Source organism: Colletotrichum abscissum (genome assembly GCF_030869225.1).
Source record: "Colletotrichum abscissum strain IMI 504890 chromosome Unknown Scaffold_8.1, whole genome shotgun sequence".
NCBI lineage: Eukaryota > Fungi > Ascomycota > Sordariomycetes > Glomerellales > Glomerellaceae > Colletotrichum > Colletotrichum abscissum.
Genome location: NW_026850525.1, coordinates 1,471,729 through 1,493,287, shown reverse-complemented (window position 1 = coordinate 1,493,287; position 21,559 = coordinate 1,471,729). Strand labels below are relative to the sequence as shown.

At 53.8% G+C, this 21,559-nt stretch overlaps 7 protein-coding genes across 7 annotated transcripts; 4 read left to right on the top strand and 3 right to left on the bottom strand.

Annotated features, from left to right (window-relative positions):
• Positions 1-347: 347 nt before the first annotated feature.
• CABS01_04489 (HMG box protein) lies at positions 348-1,368 on the top strand (the record flags this gene model as incomplete). The annotated part of the gene is made up of 2 exons (XM_060537860.1): positions 348-857; positions 958-1,368. 2 exons carry the CDS (start codon positions 348-350, stop codon positions 1,366-1,368), a joined length of 921 nt encoding a protein of 306 aa, XP_060390705.1.
• A 512-nt stretch (positions 1,369-1,880) lies between these two features.
• CABS01_04488 (uncharacterized protein) lies at positions 1,881-3,428 on the bottom strand (the record flags this gene model as incomplete). Its single annotated transcript, XM_060537859.1, has 1 exon — positions 1,881-3,428. The coding sequence occupies one exon, from the start codon at positions 3,426-3,428 to the stop codon at positions 1,881-1,883; it is 1,548 nt and encodes a 515-aa protein (XP_060390704.1).
• A 726-nt stretch (positions 3,429-4,154) lies between these two features.
• On the top strand, positions 4,155-5,406 carry CABS01_04487 (3-beta hydroxysteroid dehydrogenase/isomerase; the record flags this gene model as incomplete). Its single annotated transcript, XM_060537858.1, has 2 exons — positions 4,155-4,643; positions 4,765-5,406. 2 exons carry the CDS (start codon positions 4,155-4,157, stop codon positions 5,404-5,406), a joined length of 1,131 nt encoding a protein of 376 aa, XP_060390703.1.
• A 1,122-nt stretch (positions 5,407-6,528) lies between these two features.
• Positions 6,529-10,232, bottom strand: CABS01_04486 (RhoGAP domain-containing protein; the record flags this gene model as incomplete). The annotated part of the gene is made up of 4 exons (XM_060537857.1): positions 6,529-6,990; positions 7,042-9,065; positions 9,124-9,820; positions 9,882-10,232. 4 exons carry the CDS (start codon positions 10,230-10,232, stop codon positions 6,529-6,531), a joined length of 3,534 nt encoding a protein of 1,177 aa, XP_060390702.1.
• A 2,010-nt stretch (positions 10,233-12,242) lies between these two features.
• CABS01_04485 (uncharacterized protein) lies at positions 12,243-12,638 on the top strand (the record flags this gene model as incomplete). The annotated part of the gene is made up of 1 exon (XM_060537856.1): positions 12,243-12,638. One exon carries the CDS (start codon positions 12,243-12,245, stop codon positions 12,636-12,638), a length of 396 nt encoding a protein of 131 aa, XP_060390701.1.
• Positions 12,639-15,150: 2,512 nt separating this feature from the next.
• Positions 15,151-15,888, top strand: CABS01_04484 (cytidine and deoxycytidylate deaminase zinc-binding region; the record flags this gene model as incomplete). Its single annotated transcript, XM_060537855.1, has 5 exons — positions 15,151-15,222; positions 15,280-15,366; positions 15,450-15,543; positions 15,608-15,779; positions 15,864-15,888. 5 exons carry the CDS (start codon positions 15,151-15,153, stop codon positions 15,886-15,888), a joined length of 450 nt encoding a protein of 149 aa, XP_060390700.1.
• A 385-nt stretch (positions 15,889-16,273) lies between these two features.
• CABS01_04483 (BAH domain-containing protein) lies at positions 16,274-21,514 on the bottom strand (the record flags this gene model as incomplete). The annotated part of the gene is made up of 5 exons (XM_060537854.1): positions 16,274-17,694; positions 17,746-18,142; positions 18,198-20,055; positions 20,113-20,596; positions 20,719-21,514. The coding sequence occupies 5 exons, from the start codon at positions 21,512-21,514 to the stop codon at positions 16,274-16,276; spliced, it is 4,956 nt and encodes a 1,651-aa protein (XP_060390699.1).
• Between the last annotated feature and the right edge of the window lie 45 nt (positions 21,515-21,559).

Here is a 21,559-nt window from a genome sequence, read left to right as displayed (position 1 = left end):
CTGGGTACTCTGTTTTGCACCCTTTAATGGGAATATCTTGGTACTCAGTACATCAGAGCTCCAGGGGTGGATGGTCAAACAAACAAGGAGGTCGACCAAGTTCAGTCGCATTGCTCACAGTCCCTCGTCATTCCGTCAATACCACGGACGGCAATTGTGGTGTCGAAAACACACCCCGACTCCCCCGACTCCCACGATTGGCCTGATCCTAGCCTCAATACCGCTCGCACTCGACTCGCCCTATCCAGCCCCTTCCGGATTGCCCTATCGCAATCGACCACCACCACTAAACATCTCCCGGCTCGCTCCAAAACACCAAACACCAGCCCACTCACAAGATCACAACAATGTTGACAGCAATCGGCCGCGCCGCCGCTCAGCGCGTGCTCCTCCGCACCGCCCCGCTGGCAGTACCGCGAACTCAGCTTGCCGTCGTGCGCGCAGCGTCTTGCCGCGGCTTCTCGACCTCGCAATCGGCGCGCATGCCTGCCACCAAGGCGGCGACAACCACTAAGACCAAGACGAAGACCACGGCCGCCAAGAAGAAGCCTGCCACCAAGGCCAAGAAGCCCGCTGCTAAGAAGCCCAAGGCGAAGAAGAAGGTCGCCGTTAAGAAGGCTGTGCCCAAGAAGAAGGTCAAGAAGGTGGTGCTCACGCCCGAGCAACAGAAGAGGCTCAGGGTGCGGGAGTTGAAGACGGCAGCGCTGCTGGAGGAGCCCAAGAAGCTCCCAACGAACACATTCCGGGTGTACGCTGAGCAACAATTTGCTACGGAGCCCACCTCAGACTTGAAGTTGACCGACCGGGTCAAGAGCATTGCCGAGTCTTACAAGAACCTGTCCTCATACGAAGTCCAGGTAAGGCCTGACCCTCTGTCTTGTTCCTTCTGCTGTGAATCTCCAACAGAAGCCCCTCGATCCATATCAAACAAGAGACTGACAAACCTGGAATACATAGCGTCTCGAAGAGACTGCCGAAGCCAACAAGCTGACCAACAACGCGGCCTACAAGTCGTGGGTTGAGTCGCTCCAGCCTACGGTTGTGGCCGAGGCCAACCGCGCCCGCACGAGGCTCCGCAACCTTACCGGCAAGCAGGTCCCGCGGACCATCCGCGACGACCGCCTCCCCAAGAGGCCGCACAACGCCTACGCGCTCTTCGTCAAGGCGCGATTTGGCAGCGGCGACTACTCCAACCACACCGGCAAGGCGAGTGAGAACATGCAAGCCATTGGCAACGAGTGGAAGCAGATGTCACCGCCCGAGAAGCTCGCATATGAGGAGCTCGCCAAGGCTGACTTTGACCGTTGGGAGCGCGAGTCGCTGGAAGTCTTGGGCCATGTCGTCAAGCGTAGCCCTTCTCCCGAGTAAGATTTACCCAGTTCAGGTCACGAATCTGAGCGGTAGCCCCTTTCTTTCTCTCCTCGAGGATTCCCCTTGAGGAATAAATTCCACCCCGCGGCGTCAAGTGTCAAAAAAGTAGGATATGCCTGAGCGAGTTCAGCAGAGCGATGAATCGTGTACGAGGAGGAGCAAGCCGGGAAGAGGAGGGTATGCTTATTGGTTTTTCTTGTTCTGTACAGAGTAGGAATTGCTAGAAGGATCGATCGGTCGATGTTTCTTAGCTATATTTCAGATACCAAATGTCAAAGAGAGGTTTCGCGACTAGAACGAAATGTTCAATTTGCTCCCTATATACCATTTTGAAGGTGCGCCCATTGTTTAATTCTATGCTAATCAGGTTGTTTGCCCCGTATCCAAACTTGTCAAGCAGTACCGCCCTGTCGAACCCCTTACCTTATGCAAACGCCTCGCTTAGCCAAGGAAAACAAGAAGGAAGTAAAACGAAATGAAAACAGCCCGCCGCGTCGTCTCCCATCCTACTACATTCCGTCGTCGGGATCGTCCTCCACGCTCTCCCCAGAGTCGGAGTTTTCGTGGCCATTGGTGATGACAATAACCTCACCCGCACCGTCCAGCCACCTCGCCGCATCCTTCTTCAGCGCCCTCTCGCTCGCCAGGTATAAGGCCAGATAGATGTGGCCGACGATGTGGCCCCAGCAGTACACGCGTATACAGGACCAGTCCTCTGCGCGTTTACACCAGACGCCCCATCCCGCGAACCCTTCGAGGATGTAATCCGTCAAAAAGTGCCAGGCTCGCTCGCGGAGACTCGGTCGCCAGCCGGTCCAGTCCAAGTGCCAGTGGCCTCGCTCAAATGGACGCAGTTCCCTTATCTGTTCAACCGGGGCAAAGCGCTTCGATATCTTGAGTTGGCGGGCCAGCTCCTTCAGCTTGGGCGTCAGGAGATCATCTGGCGTCAGCTCGCTGGTGCCGACGGGGGGGCCAACGGGGTGGATCTCAAGACGTGCGAGGTAGCTCAAGTGCCTCTCATTAGGAGGCCGTTGAGGTCTGAAAAGATGGCTGGGCCCAGGGCCTACATCTGAGGAGCTTCTCGTGATGACAGACCTCGATTCCGAGATGGGCGCTGACCGTTTGTGCCGTTTCGATGGAAGTAGGGGCTCGGAGCCGGCTCGGTTTGGCGATGACGGTATTGCTCTCTTCCGAGACGGTTGGCAAGGCGTGTCCTGTATTATCTGCTCAAAAGGAGAGCTGACTAAAGGCGGTCGCTTCAGAGCAGGGAACGGCGTGTTGAGGATTATAGCATCTGCGGGAATAGTAGAGGCCGCTGGAACTGGGGTGGCATTGCTCTTAATTGCCAGGGAGTTGCTCGACGTTACGAGAATAACCTGACCATCGTCCTCATCTTCATTACAGTCTTCCTCTATGACTGGCGTAGCCGTTGCGACTACTTCTGGAACTTGTTGCTGGCTTGCTTCTGAGGACAGTTGCTGAGATTCCTCATCGAGTTGGCTATCGAACTGCCCTGCCAGATGTTCAAAGAGCCGGCTCGGGGATGAGAACTCGGCAAGACTGATATCATATGACGGCTGAGAATCACCGACGACACTGGGAGGAGCTACCCAGCTAGCCTGCGTTGGCTGTGAATCAGCCACAGGTTGAGACGAAGGTGGTAAGTCTCTAGATGCAAGTGGCTGACCGAGACCCGGGGAATTTCTGTTATCCAAGACACTCCTAAAGGACAGTTGCTGTGATTCGAAAGATCCAAAAGTTGCGGGGTATTGAGGTGGCGGTGGTTGTATATGTGGTGGTGATGAGGTTGCCGGTTGCGTTGTTTCGCTATCGAGGTTCGGCACATCTGACCAAGCAGGCAACGCTGGTGGCTCGGCCTCTGAGCTGGGGATAGCTTCGACATCTTCCTCTTCTGAAGGTTTGCTGAAAATATTGGTCTGTCTCGTTGGTGCAAAATCGAGATATGCCTGTGCAAGGGCTCGGTAGCGCACATCATCGATGTTTCTGCACGGCGCTGTGACGTGCACTAGGATCTCAACGTTGTCATGTGCCTCCATGACAACCTCACTGCGAAACTGGAGAGTACATTCATCTCCAAGAGCAAGCGCCAAGATGCATAATAATGGAAGGTGCTTTCGTAAGGTCCAAAAAAGATGGAGCAGGTTGCGAAGATGATAGGTGACGGTAGCTTTGACCAAAAAAGGTGAGAAGGAGAATAAAGGAATCTCGTCTGTCACTCTTCGCCTAAGAATATGTCAGACTCAAAGTGAAAGTGAAGTCTTAAGAGACGCGCCTGCATAGCAGTCTCGAAAGTCAGTGCTCTTCGAGGTGGGGCACCTTGCTGTATTCCCCCCTGCACCTCATGTCATGTTGAATGCGGAAGCAGACACGCATCTCACCGGCCCCACCACAACAGCGTCGTAGAGGTTGGATGTTCTGCGAGGTATTCTCTGGCATGTTCTCCATACAGGTAGCCTAAATGCAATTAGCGCCACTCAGAAAGTTCACAAGTAGTTATACTAACTTTGGAGGAGTAGTATTGCCTAGCTATTGTGTACTAGGTACTCAAGCTGTACTTTGAAATTGGATCGAACAAACTGAAGCTTGGCCTCTCTGGTGCTGTGCCATTACCCCAGAAATCCTCAGTTCAGGGGACCAGAGACAACAGACCACGCCAATTAATTATCCTTTCCCAGAGCCTCCTCCAACTCCTTCACCTCAGCCCGTGATAACACCCCAACGACCACCCTCTCTCCCACCCAAAAACCAGCAGCGCCGCGAACATGTCTGCAAAGCCCACCACGCCCCCCAACCTGGGCAAGGTCCTCGTCGTCGGCGGCAACGGCTTCCTCGGCCACCACGTGGTCAACCAACTCCTGGCCGGCGACCGCTGGGCCGTCGCATCCGTCGACGTTGTAGATCTCCGCTGCGCCAACAACCGCAACCCCAAAGCCAACTACCACGAGGCGGACATCACCGACGTAGACAAGATCAAGTCCCTCTTCGAGAACGTTAAACCCGACGTCGTCGTCCACACCGCCTCCCCCGCGCCCCAGGGCGATAGCGCCATCGCAAAGGATCTCTTCCGCAAGGTCAACGTCGACGGCACCGCTTCCATCATCGCCGCCTGCCTGGCCGCCTCCGTAAAGGCTCTCGTCTACACGTCTTCCGCGAGTATCATTAGCGACAATGCCACCGACCTTATCAATGCCGACGAGCGTTGGCCCGTCATCCGCGGCGAACTGCAGACGGAGTATTACTCCGAGACCAAGGTGCGCACGCCAGCCTACGAATTCCCACGCTCCATTGCGCTTATAATGCGATGGCCAATCTCCTGCTCTTCTCCTTCAAGTGTTGTTGCGTTACCAATGACTGACATGTGACCATCCGTAGGCCGCCGCAGAAGAATTGGTCCTCGAGGCAAACCGCCAAGACCCCTACCCCCTCCTCACATCCGCCATCCGCCCCGCGGGCATCTTCGGCGAGGGCGACACCATGGTGACGCACCAAATGGTCAAGATCTACCGCGAGGGCAAGACGGGCGTGCAGCTCGGCGACAACGACAACCTCTTCGACTTCACCTACGTCGGCAACGTCGCCCACGCCCACCTCCTCGCCGCCCGCCTCCTCCTCGCGACCGCCGCCTCCTCCATCACGCCCCTCGACCACGAAAAGGTCGACGGCGAGGCCTTCCTCGTCACAAACGACAGCCCCATCTACTTTTGGGATTTCGCCCGCGCCATCTGGCGCGCCGCCGGCTCCGACAAGGGCACCGACCACGCCTGGAAGATCTCCCGCGAGTTCGGCATCGCGCTGGGCTTCTGCTCCGAAATCTTCTTCGCCATCATCGGCAAGCCGCCCATCTTCAACCGCCAGCGCTGCATCTACAGCTGCATGACGCGCTACTACAACATCAGCAAGGCCAAGCGCCTCCTCGGGTACCGACCCATTGTCGGCCTTGACGACGGCATCAAGAGGGGCGTGCAGTGGTTCCTCGACCAGGAGAAGGCTGGCAAGGTGAGCGTCAAGGCATGAAGGACGCTGTTACAAAGGCGATGATGGTTATGATGAAGGACGGTGGTGTTTTAGGGATATGAGACCTTCATGTTGAAAAAAAAGTTTTCAGAGATTTTTCATCGTATATATACATAAACAACCCCTCAATGCCAGAGGGAACTAATAAACGGCCGATAAGCGGCCACATCATGAGCAAGAGCAACATATATCAGGTCGTATTCTTTGCCTTTCTATGCGTGTAAGCAGGCGTTGCGAATGGGCTGTGAAACATGATTGTAGGACACGCGAGCAGCAACATGTTTGCACACATATTCAGAGGCAATAGTTGGAGAAAACCTGCAGGCAATGCTTGGCCTGTCCTATTCGCGTTGGCGGAACTACCTAGGTGGCCCTTTTACTCCATCCATAGCTACACGGAGGAGCGTCTTTCAAAGGCGAACAATGGACGAGGTTTCCCCATTCCTCCCGACCCCTTTCTCGAGATGCGCGCAAACGTGGCGCACTATTCGGCCTCCTCCCTTCCCCCTGGCTCCAGATCATCTCACAAATGTAATCCGATATCTCCCTCTTTCAACAAAAGAAGCGAAGCTATACTAGGTCTCTCGCGCAAGCCAAGAAGAAACGAGGCCAGCTGTCCAGCTCGAGACATATCAATCAAACCAGACCGGTATCACCCATCGACAAGTCAATGGGCATAGGGCCTTTACTCCAAACAAGCCAGGGTCAAACCAAGACCACCAGTCCTCTTTCCCCCCCTTTCCAGTAGACGACGGGATCGTAATTTGTGCGAAGGAACACCAGCAGACCGTTAGGATGCCTCATTCCATATCGATCCGATGCTTCACTCTCGGAGAAGCCAAGAAGCAGAGGGTTTGACAAAGTGTTGGAAGAGAACTTTGAAAAGAAATAAAAAAATCATTCATGCCGCCTTGTCGTGAGTTGAGTAGCCGAACAAAAGAAAAGTCTTTTGTTCTTTTGATGAAAAACGGTTGGGAACGCCGCCAACAATGCATGGATATGTGACTCTCCGAAACCCCAAATCGCAGTCCCAATAGAATGCGTAGCAAGTGATGTGAGCCTCGTAGGAAATCACTCTTCGATATGTGTGTAGTTTTGCTGTTGCGGTTTGGTTTGGTTGGATTATGTGTTTCCACCTACGCCAACACCGCTGTTCTGTCTTCCCCAAACCCCACCCGACTGGCGCCATTCTCTCTTTTGAGCTTCCGAAGGGCCTTCGGTGTCTGAATGCTCATACTGGCTTCCACCATAGGGTGAAGGGTGGCCATTTTCTTCATGTGGCCGCCATCTTTGGGGTGGTGTACCAGGATTGGGTTGGTTGAAAGGAGGAATGGGCATGGGCGGTTCCTGCACAGTGCGGACGCTACTCTCTTGTTGTTGCCACAGAGCGGGGTCAGTCTCAACCCTTCGGGGAGGGGGCCGGGATGAGTTATCTGGTCTGTTAAAGACCTCATTAACTTCGCCCAACCCTGGTCTTTGACCCATGCGGTCCTGGTAACGCTTAAGGATGTCCTTTGTAGTGAGATCGGCAGTGTTGCCAAACACGAATGGATCGTTGACCATTTCCATAAGCTCGTCGGGAACCTACAACTAATTAGTATTGCGAAATGTCTGATGACGGGACAGCAATCTTACCAGGCACATTTCTTCGATAGACGTGATCATATCGTTCACGGCGACAATGGCGAACATGGGGTCGCTGTCCAGTGCAGGCGCTTTGTTGCTGTTGTAAAGAATGTTCGGTGCAATAACGGTTGCCAGATTCTTGATGTCCATCCTAGATCCGGCTTCCTCATCCACTTGATGGAAGGATCCAGCCCACTTCAAAAAGCAGAACAGAATCTCCAAGCAGTCTCGGTGAGCCTTGGGCAAGAGACAGCAGATGAGGTGCAGATACGACTTGCGCTTTGCATCGTCCTGGATCTTGGCGACAGAAATCCAGAGCTTCTGGAGCTTGAAAGTCAAGAGTGGATCGGGCAGCTCACGCAAATAGCGCTTCAACAAAGCGGCAACCTGTACAACAGGCTGGTCCATGAAGCTAATGCTGTCGCAGCCTTCCCGGTCGATTCTTTCGCAGAGCTCAGACAGCTTCTTGATGTTGCCATTCTTTCGGAAAACACCCTCAACGGAAAGATCCATTTTTCTCATGGATGAGATGAGGTCGTCAATAATTGCAGGAATCTTGAGTGTTCCGGGGCCTACACCGTCTGTTGACTCGGCGCCATCCTTGTCAATGATGACGTCCAGGGGTACTCCGAAAATGCCCTTCTTCTTGACATTCTTCGGCCGGTCGTTCTTGAAGGCCTTGCCCAAGTTTTTCCAGAACGTGGGCTGCTTTCTCGACTCGATAAAGCTCAATAACTCTTCCAGAGGGAATTCGTTCTCAACGGCAGGCGCCAGAGTCAAGACTGCCAGGTGGCGCACGATAAAGTACTCCAATCCCGAGAGCTCCGAAAAGTACTTCCGTCCCAGACGCTGAGGCATCGCATCGCCCATGCGCAACTCAGCCTCTCTACCTGCCGACTGCGATCTTTGATGTCCCATGGGGTCGGTAGCGGGGGACCGGAAGAGTTCCTGGCGGTTGGGCTTATATTGTTGCTCTTTGACTTGTTCGGCAGCAACGATTCGCGGGATATCATCCAGCGTCAGAGCGTCTTGGTGGTTGAACATTTTGTCCGTTGTGCCTTCGTCGTTTGGGCCTCTTCGTTCCTCGAGAATATGGAGGTCCCCATCAGCGCGGCCTAAGTCCTCGCCCGCGGATCCTGGGCGAACGCTACGTCCCTCAGGCCCGTCCATGATGCGCGACGTTCTAGCCTTGCGAAAGCTTGAAGACAAATGCTTGTCGAGACGAGTACTTCTCAATCGGCGAACATCATTCAGCGTGTTCTCGTAGGAAGACTCGCGATTGTGCTCCCGTTGATCTCCAGCGTACGACTTCGAGCGGTTGTCTGAGTTTAGGTAGGGTGCTTCTCCGGGAGCCAAAGTTCGGGCACCCTCGCCTGGACCATAACCATCCGAGTTCTGGTCATCGTTTTGCCGAGGCAAAGCGCCATTGCTTCGCAGGATGTCCAACAACCGCGCGAGCGCCACCTTCAACAAGAAAACGTACTGCTGGAGCTTGGTGACATGCTCAAAAGGCGGCATATCATCACCGTTGGCGCCGATGCAGTTGTTGCAGTAGATCTTCTTGTCAAAGGCATTGTAGCGAGCATCTTCCAGCTTGCGACCGATATCTCTTGTACAACGTGAGCAGCTGACGCAGGCAATGTGCCATCGCCGGTCGGAGTTCTTTGCGCACTCGTCTTCGACAGACTTATTGCAGAGTGCACAGTGATCAGAATCCTTTGCCGAAAGGCGCGAGTTGCCCGTAATAGCCTGTAGGGTGTTGTCGTCGGGCTTTACGCTGTCCAGTTCGCTCAGGTCATCCAGGAATTGATAAATGCCGTCGGAGCTCTTAGACTCCTTCTCAAGGCGTAACGCTCCCTGCAGACAGATTCGAATGAGAAGCTTGAGATAGTGAGCAAGACCTGTGACTAGGGACAATAACTCCTGAGTGACGCCAAGCTTGCGGGCTCCCGTGTCCTGGGTCTTGGACAGCAGCGAGAAGAAAGATACTATCTTTTTGCACAGAAGCTTGGCCTCACGACCGTACGACAATCCTATTTCTGGGCTGTTAGCGAAGAACGTGATCTGAGAGTATGGCTATTCAAAGCTCACCCTTGAGCTTCAGTTGATCCATGGAGTAGTCCAGGCGATCAGCAGACTGGAACAAGATCTCAACATGCCAGATGAACTTCTTGGCGACCAGCACACCGTCGACATAGGCGCCGTTGCTCACGTGGAGGAGCATATCGGAGATGCATGCTGCGGACGACTCCTCGAAAGTTGACAGGACGCTCCAAATACGGTAGACCTTCTCCTCCATGCGCTCTTCCTCCTCTCTAATGATGTCGCGAGTCGCGGGGTCGTCGGTCTCCTGAGGTAATTCGGAGGGGTCACTCGGCTGCGTAAGTCGCACGTTCCAAAACTTGTGGATCATGTAACACTCGGGATGCCAGTGCTGGTTCTGGCCGTTCCTGTAAATTTCCACAAACTGCTTGAGGATTGCAGTCTGGCAGCCATTGCATCTTTGCGCAAACTGCGTAGAGTAGTGGTAGTGACAATACACGTTGCCATCGTGCTCGTAGTAGCTGTCCTGCGCGCCAAAGACCGTGGGACACAGGGAGCATGTGAAATGGTCGACGTGATACTTTCGGTCGAGAGCGGTGATGTAGGAGCCTCGAAGGGCGCCGCCGCACTGGAAACAAAGCAAACCCAGCCGGCGGAAGTAGTCTGTCTCGCACAGAGGATACTGTCCTTCACCACCTTCGTCATCGACGGGGAAGAACTTGGAGGCTACAATCTGGCCGCAATCCTGGTAATAAAATCCGGGTTAGAACAATCAGGGAAGAACAGGGGATATTCTGAAGACGTACACGACACTTGAAGCAATCCAAGTGAAAGGTTCCGTCCAGTGCGCGAACGAATTGGCCGGTGAGAGGCTCTCCACACTTCTTGCAGGTCCTCTGTTGACCGCTGGCTGACCGCCCACCTCCTCTTCCTTTGGATCTACTGCGTTCACCGCTCCGCCTTGAGTCGCCCTCTCGACCAGGTGTTCTGGGACCGGGTGAACGTGAGGGCTGTTGTGAGCGGTAATTTCTTTCGGGAGTTCTCCTTCCTCCGTTCTGCCAGACTCCATCACCGGGATAACCAGGTTCCATAGGGGTGGCGGCGGGGTGGGCTTGCAAGCGGTCGTCCGGCGCCCCATGATCGTAATCCGACGCCATGGTGCAGTAATGTTTGCGTCGTCTTGTCTGCGCGTGGTGTGTTCGATTGCGACTCTTCACTGGTAGGGCGGGATGGATTGGAAAGCGGCCCGTCAGCCTTGAGTGTCGGAGGTGGAAGTTGCCAGGAAATTATCGGTCGGCATCAGCTGGGCTGCGAAAATGCCGGGGGGTGGTCGTGGTGGAATGGGTAGGTAGGTATGTACTGGGGTCGAGAATTGAAGAAAAGGGTCGTCGTCGCACGGCGGCGGTATCGTGCTGGGCGATAGTAAATAATTCGGGTAACGGCCGTCAGGTATTCGCGAGACTGGCGGGAGACGGGTAGCCACGTCGCAGGCGCTGGCCTGAAGGGGATGGTGGTGTTGAAAGTAGTGGTAGTCGGGGTTGGGATTGGGATTGGGAGTCGGTCGAGTACGAATAGTCGGGGGTCAGGGTGAGGGTGAGGGCGTGGGTGAGAAGAGGGTCGGGGAGAATGGGTCGGGGTCGTCGAGGTTAGGTTGTTGGCTTGTGGTAGTGGAGCAGCCCAGCAGCGACAGGGCGACGTTTGGAGCAGGAGCTGAAATGCTGCCAGCGACCGACCGAACACTTTCGTCTCTCGTCTCGTCTCGTCCGAAGAAAGGAAGGCGGAAATGAGATTGAGAAGGAAAAAAAAACCACACAAGGGCGGACCACAGTTGTAATGCAAGGCTATGTGATGCGGGAGGGGGGAAATAGGTAAAACCTAGAAACGTCCTGTCCTGGGCGTCGTATACGTAGTGGTAGTGGTCGCAGTCCAAAGTCCAGCACCAACACCGGCTGGAGAAAAGGAAAAAAGGGGCCGGGTCGAGGATGATCAAAGGAGTGTGGGCGAAGGCGCGGTGGTGGTTTTGTTGTGAGGCGTTCGTTGCTGGCCGTAGGGAGATTTAGTGTGGGCTTGATCGGCTGCACCCAAAAAGATGGGCGAATCCCAGGGCCGGGCTGTACTGTGGGTGCAGATGTGGGTGATGTGAAGGTAAATAAATGGGCAAGAGAATCCAAACCCTCTATCGTTTTTTTTCTTATTCTCTTGCGTTTTGTTTGTCCGTACCTTAAGCCTTGAGCACGCAGAAAAGGTACCTCGGGAGGAAGAAAGTAAGGCAAGGTATGTATGGGAAGATGAGGTACCTACGTAGGTACGTAGGTAAAAGGTACGGATATGAGTCGCCAAAAGTGAGGTAAGTGGTGTGCACTGTTGCCGTGCCTGCTTCTTGTGTGTGGTGTGGTTTGTGCGGGTGGAAGGTAAGTACCTAAGGCAGTGGAGGGCAGCGGGCGGTAAGGCGAGCAAGACAGAGCGGAGTGAGAGCTGGGCGGGCAAGGAATGGGAGAGCCGAGAGAGAGCGAGAGAGTGAGACTGGGTCAGGTTTCTTACCTAACCTTGGGTATTACCTTCAGGCAGGTACCCAAAGTGCATGGGAGGTTCCTTACGTTACGAAAAGCCAGCACCCAGGCACGCAGGAAGTCAGGCACGCCACACTACGGAAAGTGTAAGGTACCTTCCCGTCCCTTCCTCCTTCGGATACCCAAATTACTCCTCACTGCCGTAAGGCGCTAACACTGGGGATCATCATCTCTATGCACTGTTTGGGTTCTTCAGAGACGCTGGCTTGTGGCGTCCCAGAGGATGACTTCTTTTTTTATTTTGCCCATCTCCTTCCTTCAATTCTCCCCAGTCTGTCTGCAACGAGATACGACGGCTTACCTACGCAGTACGTGATGTACAGATTAAGATACCCCCGGCCAATGAGAACGAAGGTGACAACATGTTTGGCCTTCAAGTCATCGGCGTTGGGCTTTGCTGCCCATACCTATTTGTAGGTACCTTATTGAGCCTGCACCTGCATGGTGGCACTTCCGCCCTCTCCCACCTTCCCAGCCCAATTAAGACGGTGAGTCCTCTGTCTGTACCGTGGATGAATACCTGTCAGGCAATCTCTCACGAGGGGAAGTTATCCAAGTAGAACAGCCAGCAGCACCTGGCAGCAGAAGCCGTCTGCCATGCAATGCCTTGCCAGGGGGGCTTTCATTGGGCGTCCCCCCTCTTCTCCCAGCGGAGAACGGGACAAGTCTGTCTCATCCTCACTGGACATGGAAAGGGAACCCGTGATGATGATGGGGATCCAATGCTATTTACAGTGGAATTGCAATGCTCCTGCCAGGACGAGCGTGTGGATACCATACCTTTGCCCCCATTGGCGCTTCAGCCGAGGAATCAAGTTGACGTCGGTGCACGGTCCACCGCAAAGATGCCCGCGCAGCGGAGAAGTAGGAGGGGCTTCACAGCATTTTTGGGCGCTTGGCCGAGCAGGAACGAGGTCAGGAGCAGACAATCTGACCCGGGACGCGAGACGTTGCCTTCCTGTCGAAACCTTACCCCCAAAATGTCTTACGTAATACACCAAGGCACCTTTTTACAGTACAAAACCTTGATTTTCAAGTCCGATGATGACAGTCAACCAATTCCTCAATAAGAGAAAGTCACAATATCAATTAAGCCAGGTTGCCTTTAAGAAAGCTGTGGTAAACATCGCAAGGGGGGGAAAAGCATCCGATCACCTGCAACATCACGTGGATCTGGCTGATCTTCGGCCATCTCCCTCCTTGGGATGATCTCGAAACGGGGCTCCACCAAAATTTGGATATACGAGTTTACTTTAGATAAACGCCGATGCAAGCTTCGGGAAAGATTGATCTAAAGTAACATTGCCGTCGTATGTAATATGCTGATCCCAACGGGCCTGCTCCACCCATCTAACGACTCATCGTGAGCCTCGGGGCGAGACCAGGGACCTCACTCGGTCTCGGAACTTGTTCACCGGCTTCTTCTCACAAGCGTGCTGGTCTTTTTCAACCCCCTTTTACTTATTCAACCTCAGTCAGATCACTTCTTACTGCTACATCAGTCTCTTATGCATCTTGCGCCATCCGAAAATATGTTTGCATCTTCAGCCACGTCCTTGCCTCCCATCTTGCCCTGCGTCGTATTCAGAGAAGATAATTTATGTGATGCCTAGCCAGCCACCTGTAGCTGCAAAATATGCTTGGTCCAGACTGTGGTCTTGCTTACCCGTTGCTTTGCGTCGTCCGATAGTTCGACCGGTGCTACGGTCCGAACAGCTATTGACAAGCTACAGCGACCTATGCGCCGTACAAACGTCTGGTTTTCGGTCATTAGGTGAATAGGTTGGCTCGAGTGATATCGTGGTCTGTGTAGATGAGAATCTACGACTCAGCTTCCCAGCGTGACAGAGGAACATGGGTTGAGCTGACATGGTGATGCAGCTAGGTATCACTTTCGCTTAACTTCATCTGCTGGATTTACCATCTGAGCTTTTTTAGGTAACACTACCTATGACTATAGTCTATCTCGGGCTCTTCCAGAAATGTTATGCCTTGTTCTCTTATGAGCTAAGTGCTCAATCCAGCATCGTTCCATAAGATACGACTCCAGAAGTCCTGGTGCCAAGTATCGTGATGTATTCATTGAACATCTGCGCTATCTATGCCCTTCCGACGGTTTTCAGAGTGGCATTCTTTGCCACAGTTATATCAAACTCTTTATGTTAGAGTATGAGCTTGATCTGCCCCATTCTTGCCTAGTTCCGCATTTCCTTGTGGACAGACCTGGCGGTTTGCTGTCAAATGTGTCAAGGCACGACTCACTCAAGAGGTACGCTACCCCTAGAATGAGACCGTCGCAAATGCCTTCTATGGTCATCATGTTCGGGAGGCTCGTAGTTGAGGGACCAATCGTGGCCATTTTCAATCTCTTTAACATGACGAGCTGATTCTATTCATGTTGCTGCAACTTGCTCCCTAGGATGGATGATCTTGAAAAGGCGAGATGACCAGAGTTGAAATGGCCTCATCGGCCGAGTGGGTTTCCGCAAGTGAGAACTAATTTCACCCCTTCTCACCACCCTCAGTTTACAGTGAGTCTATCATCTAACATGACTGATTTGACGTAGTCGGTCATTCGGCGTGAGTTTGACACATTTCGTTCGGTGAGAGACGTCCTAAGCCGAAGGCAAAAGGCTCCAACTACTTCCAACCCGATATTCCTTGAAGCACTTTGTGAATATTCCAGCGCACACAGGATAAGTGAGAGAGAGAAAGAGGCTGATATCCACCATCGAAGCTTTCGGGTACCGTGTTGACCATGCAGCGAACTCAACGTAGCATAGTCTCGTAAACACACCATCCTCGCCCCTGGAAACAGAGCGCTTGTCCCGGAGATACAGAGAGTGAAGACAGACGAGGTAGACCCAACTTGAATATGTTTAGTTACGGAACTACACTAACTCAAAGTCCCACATCAATGCTTTTCGATCAACTGACTATATAATTGCTAATTGACGCGTTTATTACTCGCGCGCGTAGACATCTTGCCGACTGGTTATCCCGCGCTGGAGCTACGACCGCACACACGTCCGACTTCACCCTCGCGTTGCAACAACTCATCAACACAACGAGCCCAAGTCTTCTCCAACGCTCCCAAGTAGAGTACCCCTATCTCACAGTTTCGAAGGCCTTGATGCCCATCAATCTGGTGATTTTCGTAACCCATCATCACCAAGTGGAGTACACCGATAAGGACCCTCCCAAATCAAACCATCTCATACGCCACCCCTATCTTCGCCACCAAAGTCTCTATCGTACTCAAAAGCACACTCAGCAACACGGCTCTAGCGTCCTTTGTACTAGACACTATCTTCCTGCTTTGCTGAGCAAGAGTTGCGGCATACTCTCATCCTGATCAATCCCAACTCAAACGTGAGACCCTTTCCCTTCCCTTTCCCTTCCAATACCAAACAATCCCAAAGTAACCCCGCCCCCACTTCGTTCGCTTCCATCCATCCACCTCTCAACTGACAACCTTGCCACCCAGTTTCCCAACGGCAGCAATATGAACGACACAGAAGGTCTCGCGATCGCAATCGAGGAAGCCAAGACCGGCGCCTCAGAGGGCGGCGTCCCGGTACGTTAAAACTCATCACCATCCGGGGAAAACGTACGACCCCTAACCCGGCCCCAGATCGGAGCCGCCCTCGTCTCCGCAGACGGCAAGCTCCTCGGCCGCGGCCACAACCGCCGCGTCCAGATGGGCTCGGCTATTCACCATGTAAGTCAAACAAGTCTTCCGATGAAACCCCCCTTCCCCCAATCACAAATCGTATCAAAAACTCAAACGGCTTTGGATACTAGGGCGAAACCGACGCCCTCTTCAACTCAGGACGTCTGCCCGGAAAGGCATACAAGGGCAGCACAATGTACACGACTCTTTCCCCCTGCGACATGTGTGAGTCTCCCTCCCCTCTCTTCCCCTCTGAATGCTGAACCCGGTTCTCAACCTCTTCCACCAGGCACCGGAGCCTGTCTGCTCTATGGCATCTCTCGCGTCGTCATCGGCGAGAACAAGACCTTCCTCGGCGGCGAGGAGTACCTCAAGCAGCGCGGCGTGGAAGTCATCGTCGTCGATAGCGCAGAATGCAAGGCTCTCATGGACAAGTTTATTGCTGAAAAGCCTGAAGTCTGGTAAGGAAGATGCCCGTCCCCTGCCAACCGGACGGCACATCTTGCCATTAAAGCACCTCGAGAGAAAAATACTGACCAAGCCAGGAACGAGGATATTGGGGAGGAATGAAGTAAATAGCCAAAGGTGGACAACGTATGTATAGGTAGTGAGCGTTTGACAACGTATCACGCATTATGTTGGCTACCAGAGCCTTGAGCTACAGCTTTACTCGAGAACTTGCTTTATTCAACACTAGGACATCTAGCAACCGCCCTTGGCACAAGGAACCCATCCCGTTCCGCCAGCCTCCCCGGTGCAACCAGTTGCTATCACAAGACAACGTGTCTGTACCTTGACACAAGTTTTTCTTTCGCGCTTGAACGAAATGCATAATCTACACTAGCGGGGCGGGAGTTTCTGCTCTCCGGCCCTGGACTTCAACCATTCCTTATACCTCATACCATCTTCCAAAACTCCCCAAAGTCGCAAAGTGAAAGAAACATGCCGTAGTCTCTCAAGAGAGCAAGTTGCGTAGAGAAGGACTAGTGCTCGCTCCCGCGGGTCGAGGCGGCTCGTTGGAAGGGCGCATGCCGGGTGTCCTCAGCGGACCTCCGGCATCATGAGCTGGGGGACTTCCGTATGGTGAACGCTGCGGTAGAAGTCCCTGAGCGAACGCATCGGGGCCTCTAGGTTGAGGCCCGCCAGTTGGTAGGCCGTGAGGTGATCCGTGAGGAGGTTGCCGATAAGGATGCACATAGGGCGGTGCGTGTGGGCCATGGGATCCATGAGACATGGGCCCCGCCATCAGCGGCGAAGGCGGCATTCCGTGATGCACAGGCTGGCCGATATGTCCATTGGGACCGGATGGTGGTGTAGGGGCCATCGACATTGGAATCATTGGCGGAGGACGTAGGTTAGCCAACGGCTGGAAAATAGGACGCTGTGGTGGCGATCCATGACGTGGAGGTGGGCGACTGTTCCACTCGTATCTTGGTGCCGGGGGAGGGCCATAGGGACCCGGAGCTTGGTGAGGAGCTGGAGCCGGGTTTGGCGGCGGTGGTGCGGCAGCAGCCTGAACTGGCGGCGGCACGGGCACAGGCACAGGCGCTGGATGTGGAGCTGCAGGCTGGGAGGCAGACGGCTGTGGAGGAGGTGCCGGAGCAACCCAGGCATATGAAGAGAGGCTTCGAGCTCTGGCCTCTGCGCCGGTCGTTGGTGGGCTCCTCAAGGGCGGAGGAGGTGCTGCGAGAGCGTGATGTGCGGGGACAACCGGTAAAGGTGGAGGTGGTACCAACCTCGCAGCAGCCTCGATGACTGGAGATGGTTCTTTGGGTACATGGGGAACCGGCTTCCTCTTCAATTTGCGGCACTTGTGACACTGGAACTTTCTCTGCTCGACAAACTTCTGAGCCTCTGAGCCAAGGCTTCCGTAGTGACCATTGGTGAGTTCCCGCTCATCGGAGTTTTCAATGGGCCACCACTTGAGAGCGACGTCGATGCCACAGGTAATGCATATCTTCTCTCCTGCTTGGTGAGTGCTCGGGGTTTCGCTGTTCACACTCTGAGAAACAACGTTAGAAGGTGCAGTGGTGGTTGATGCTCGCCGAGTGCTTGGCGTCACAGGAACACCTCCCATCTTCGCAGCATTCGTCATCAGGTTGGCCTTTCTGACTGTGCCAGTCAAGGTGAGATCTGCCTGCTTGTAGCTCTGCACATAGTACTGTAGAGCAGTGAGGCCATCCTCGTCAACAATGTCGTGCATCTGATGAATAACGCTCTTTGTTGGAACGTGCTCCTTGCACCACACTGTGGCGGACATGACACCAGTTTCGCCATTAATGGTGACGAGATTGAACTGGTCACGGCGAGACCCCTTTACAGGGGTGATGTCAAAGCCGAGGAGATAACCCTTTTGGCGAGCGCATTCAACATGAACTGGGAATAGCGATTAGTAGGCATCCAAGAAGTTGAATGAGCAATACTTACGAGGGTCTCGGCAGTAATGGCAAGTAATGCAAGCACCACCTTTGTGGTTGCAGGCCAAGCAAACCTCATCGTACCTGGCACGAGGGATAGAAGGAATGCCCTCAGATGGACTCAATGCCTTAGCATTGCCAAACTTGACCTCAGGTGTCCAAACAGCACAGGTGACATGGACCCAGTTGTTGTCTGCGGTCCGTTTCAAAGGCTCCCTGGGGTTGACTGGGCGATTGGCATCCTCCTGCTTTTTCTTGTAGTAGTCGGCAGCCTTTTGTGCCTGCTCTCGTTCCACTCTCTCGCGCTCCTTTTCCTTCTCTGATTTCTTCTTGGAAGTAGAGATCTTAGGCTGCTCAACGAAGTCATGCTCAGTATGCTCAATCGGGCACAAGACACACTTGTATTGCTATCCAGAAGTCAGCATATGAAACGAGATTAGTCAAGGGTGGTAAACCACTTACGATCGAAACCTGTGGGCTCTTGTCATTGGCGCACATATCGCAGGTCCACTTGCCAGGGTGCCTGTTGTCGACAACTCCATAACAGTTGCGGTGGACTGTCAGTCTGCATTCCTTACACGACAGATGCTGATCTCCCAAGGGCTCCAACTGGTTGCAAATTGCGCAAGGCATAGTCTTGGGCTTCGGGATTTCTGGAACTGGTGGAGGCGCTGGTTTCTCTTTCTCGACCGCCTTTTCCTTCTTCTTCGGTGGAGCGGCAGCAGGAGCTGAGTCTGAGGCGAGCGACTCTGAGTCTCTCTCTGGGGCTGATCCCTTGAGCTTCTTCCGCGGAGGTTCGCTCGAAGGTGCCGCTGAAACTGCCACAACCGGCTCTGGAGCGATGGCCGGCGGAGGGGTGTTCCAGTAAGTATGCATTTCCTTAGCTGCCTCAAGCTCTTTGAGGAGTTCCTCGTCCTGTCTTTTCTTCCAGGCTCGACCACCTGCTTGAGCGATCTTTTTGGCGACCTCATCCATTTCTTCCCATTGAATGCCGTAGCGCCGCCAGAGCTCCGCGCATCTGCGACAAAGAGCATTGATGTACTGGCCTTTGTCCTTGGTGGAATTCTTGCCCTCGCTGACAGGTGTTCCCGATGCATTGGGAGCTCGCCTCCATTGCCTGGAATATTTGGTGTGGCAGAACTTGCACACGAAACTCTTCTTCTTGCTTGCCGCCTTCTCGCAATCGAATGCAGAGTCGTCTGCATCATCGGCGATATCGTCCTGCAACTTGCTTGCAGCAACCTCTGCCTTCTTGGCTTCCTTCTTGCTTTTTCTGTTCTGGAAATTTCCCCAGATCTGTTTGCCTTGCGGGGTCTTCTTCCAGTTGTAGTAATATCGTACAATCTCTCCAGGCGAAAGAGTCTTGACGTGTCGCTTGACGAGATAAAGCTCGGATCCGTACTTGCTGACACCTTCCTCGAACCTCTTCTGTTCCGTGGCCGTCAGATCGGGTTCCTTGAAAGTCGCCTTGTTCACTTCCGAGAGCGCCTTCAGTGCGCGATCTTCATCAAAGTCACTGCTGTAGTACTTTGCCACAGCAATATCGTGGAAGTTGGTCGAGTTTTTTGCCAGACCAAACTTGGCCGTCAACTCTTCCGCCTTTTTCATGTACCGGTCGAGCTTGGCTTCCCACCCAGTATTCTTCTCCGTTGCTGGGGGAGGCAACCAGATGCGTGTAGCTGTGGCGTTCGGGTCGTCAGGGTCGTCGTCTTCTCCTCTCGCCACATAACCCGCAGGTTCATCTTGAACCCACTTAGGACGCTTCTCACGTCGAATCTTCTCAGCCTCCAGAGCGGCAAGCGCTTCTTTCGATAGCCCGGGCCCTTTCTTCCCTGTCCTCTTGAACTCCAGAGGCTTTTGATACTGTACAGGCTGGCCGGGCCAAGGAAGCACGGGCGCTTGATGTTTGGGACCTATGCGAGTGCTAGCGCGGGGGTAAATTCGGTCATCGTAATCGAGGGCATCTTCGGGCCTGCAATGCATTCCAAGGTAGCGCCAAGGCCACAGGCTGGCTTGGTAGATTTGCTCTGCAGTGCCCGTACGATGGGCGTCGTCGTCCTCAGCAGGACTCGTTCGTTCGGTGTCGATTTGCATCTCATCATCATCGTCGTCGTACAAGTCCTCATCATCTGCATCGCCTGCATTTTCCTTGAGACTGTTCGGGTTGGGAGTATGCCGAGCCTCCAATTTCCGTTCCTGCGCACGACTACAAGCAGCGCAGGACCAAGCGAAGCCTCTGGAGGGTTTCTTGAGCAGGGGCGGCCTGACACAGTTCATGTGGTATGTCTTCTTACACACAGCACAGTCGACCGAGTCATTGCTGTAATGCTGTTAGTGACCCCAACTCTCCATGAGACTGCTGCGTGGGCGGACTAACCTTGCACAGTAGCCGCTGCATCGCTTGCAGGACTTCACCGCACTAGTGAACTCTTTTCCGCGGCCCTGCTCCACAATAACGAATTTCCAGCGTTCGTCTAGCACTTTCTTCACCCTCTCAGGCACGTTCACAATTGTCGACGTAGGGATCAGATCGTAATTTTTCTGGATGTAGCGGTCGTACAATTTTTCGTACCAGAAATTGTCCGAAATTTTTCGGTATTCGTCCATATTGGGGATTTCCGCCTTGTGCAGGATGTGGCACTTACCACGCAAGGCTGTCAAAGGACTGATATCGGAATGCATCGTCGCAAACACTAGTCGGGTGTCATTGACCTTCTTGCCGATATCCTTGGGTCGGTAGAACCAATTGATGCGAAGTGCATCCACCGGCTTTTTGCTGTTATTCTGCATGTGGAGAAACTCCATGATGCGACCCAGGTAATATGGCTCGCCCGGAGGCTCACACACGAGATAGACATTGTCTGTGAATCTAGATCAGCGAACAATCCTCTCCAGGAAGAAGGAGGGAAAAAAATTAAGACGAGGCGTAAGGATGATGAGTGAGGGTACGTGAAGGTGCGTGTGTGGTTTGTTGCTGTCTTACCATTGGGTGCTAGTACGGTACCGTCATCCGCCACCAATTTTCCATCTCTGGGGACTGCACCGGAGTTCTCGAAACTGAGCATGTTCGTCTCTGCGTAAGAGCTAGCGTAAGGACCCGACGCCGTTTTTCGTGATGCCCCTGTGCTGGCGCCAGACGACGAGGCCGTCGCAGAAGCATGAGCCTGAGAAGTCGCAGCTGCGGCGTGTAAAGCAGCCTTGCGCTTTTTTGAGGGTTGCGTCGAGTTTGTCGAAGCCGGTGTTTGCGTGGTCGGGGTGGAATTTGCTGGCTGCACGTCCTTTGCTCCGTTCTGAGGGACGGTCGACTTTGTGTCGTCAGATGGCAGGGCCTTGCGGGTTGAGCCGTTGGGTCGCGCGTTCTCCTGGATGGACGCGGCCGACACATTACTGTGACGCGCCGATTTCTTGGACTCTTGATCCTTCTTCTCTGGGGCGTAATCATACATGTCGACATCGAGATCCTTGTCCTCGGCGTAGTTTGGGCGCGATGAGCCAGTGCGGTTTCGTGACCGCGTCCCATAAGGGTTTGCGGCTTCAAAGGCGGCAGCGTCCTTTGAAGACTGGTCCAAGCCCATGGCAGATGACTTGGTCGTGGGTTGAGCGTTGCGAAGGGCGGCGTCCAGCTCAGTCTGATGTAATTTCTGGGCGGCAGATGTTGATTTGGATGTCGACGCGCCCGAAGTGGCAGGCTGCGTGGAATCCGAGGCGTCTTGTGCAGACGGTGTGGCGCTGGCAGATTGGTCGTCAGAACTGCTGGCGGTTTGGTTTTTCTGTGCCATGATGGCGGTGGCTAGCTGCGCGTTGGCGGGAGGTGAGATGAAATA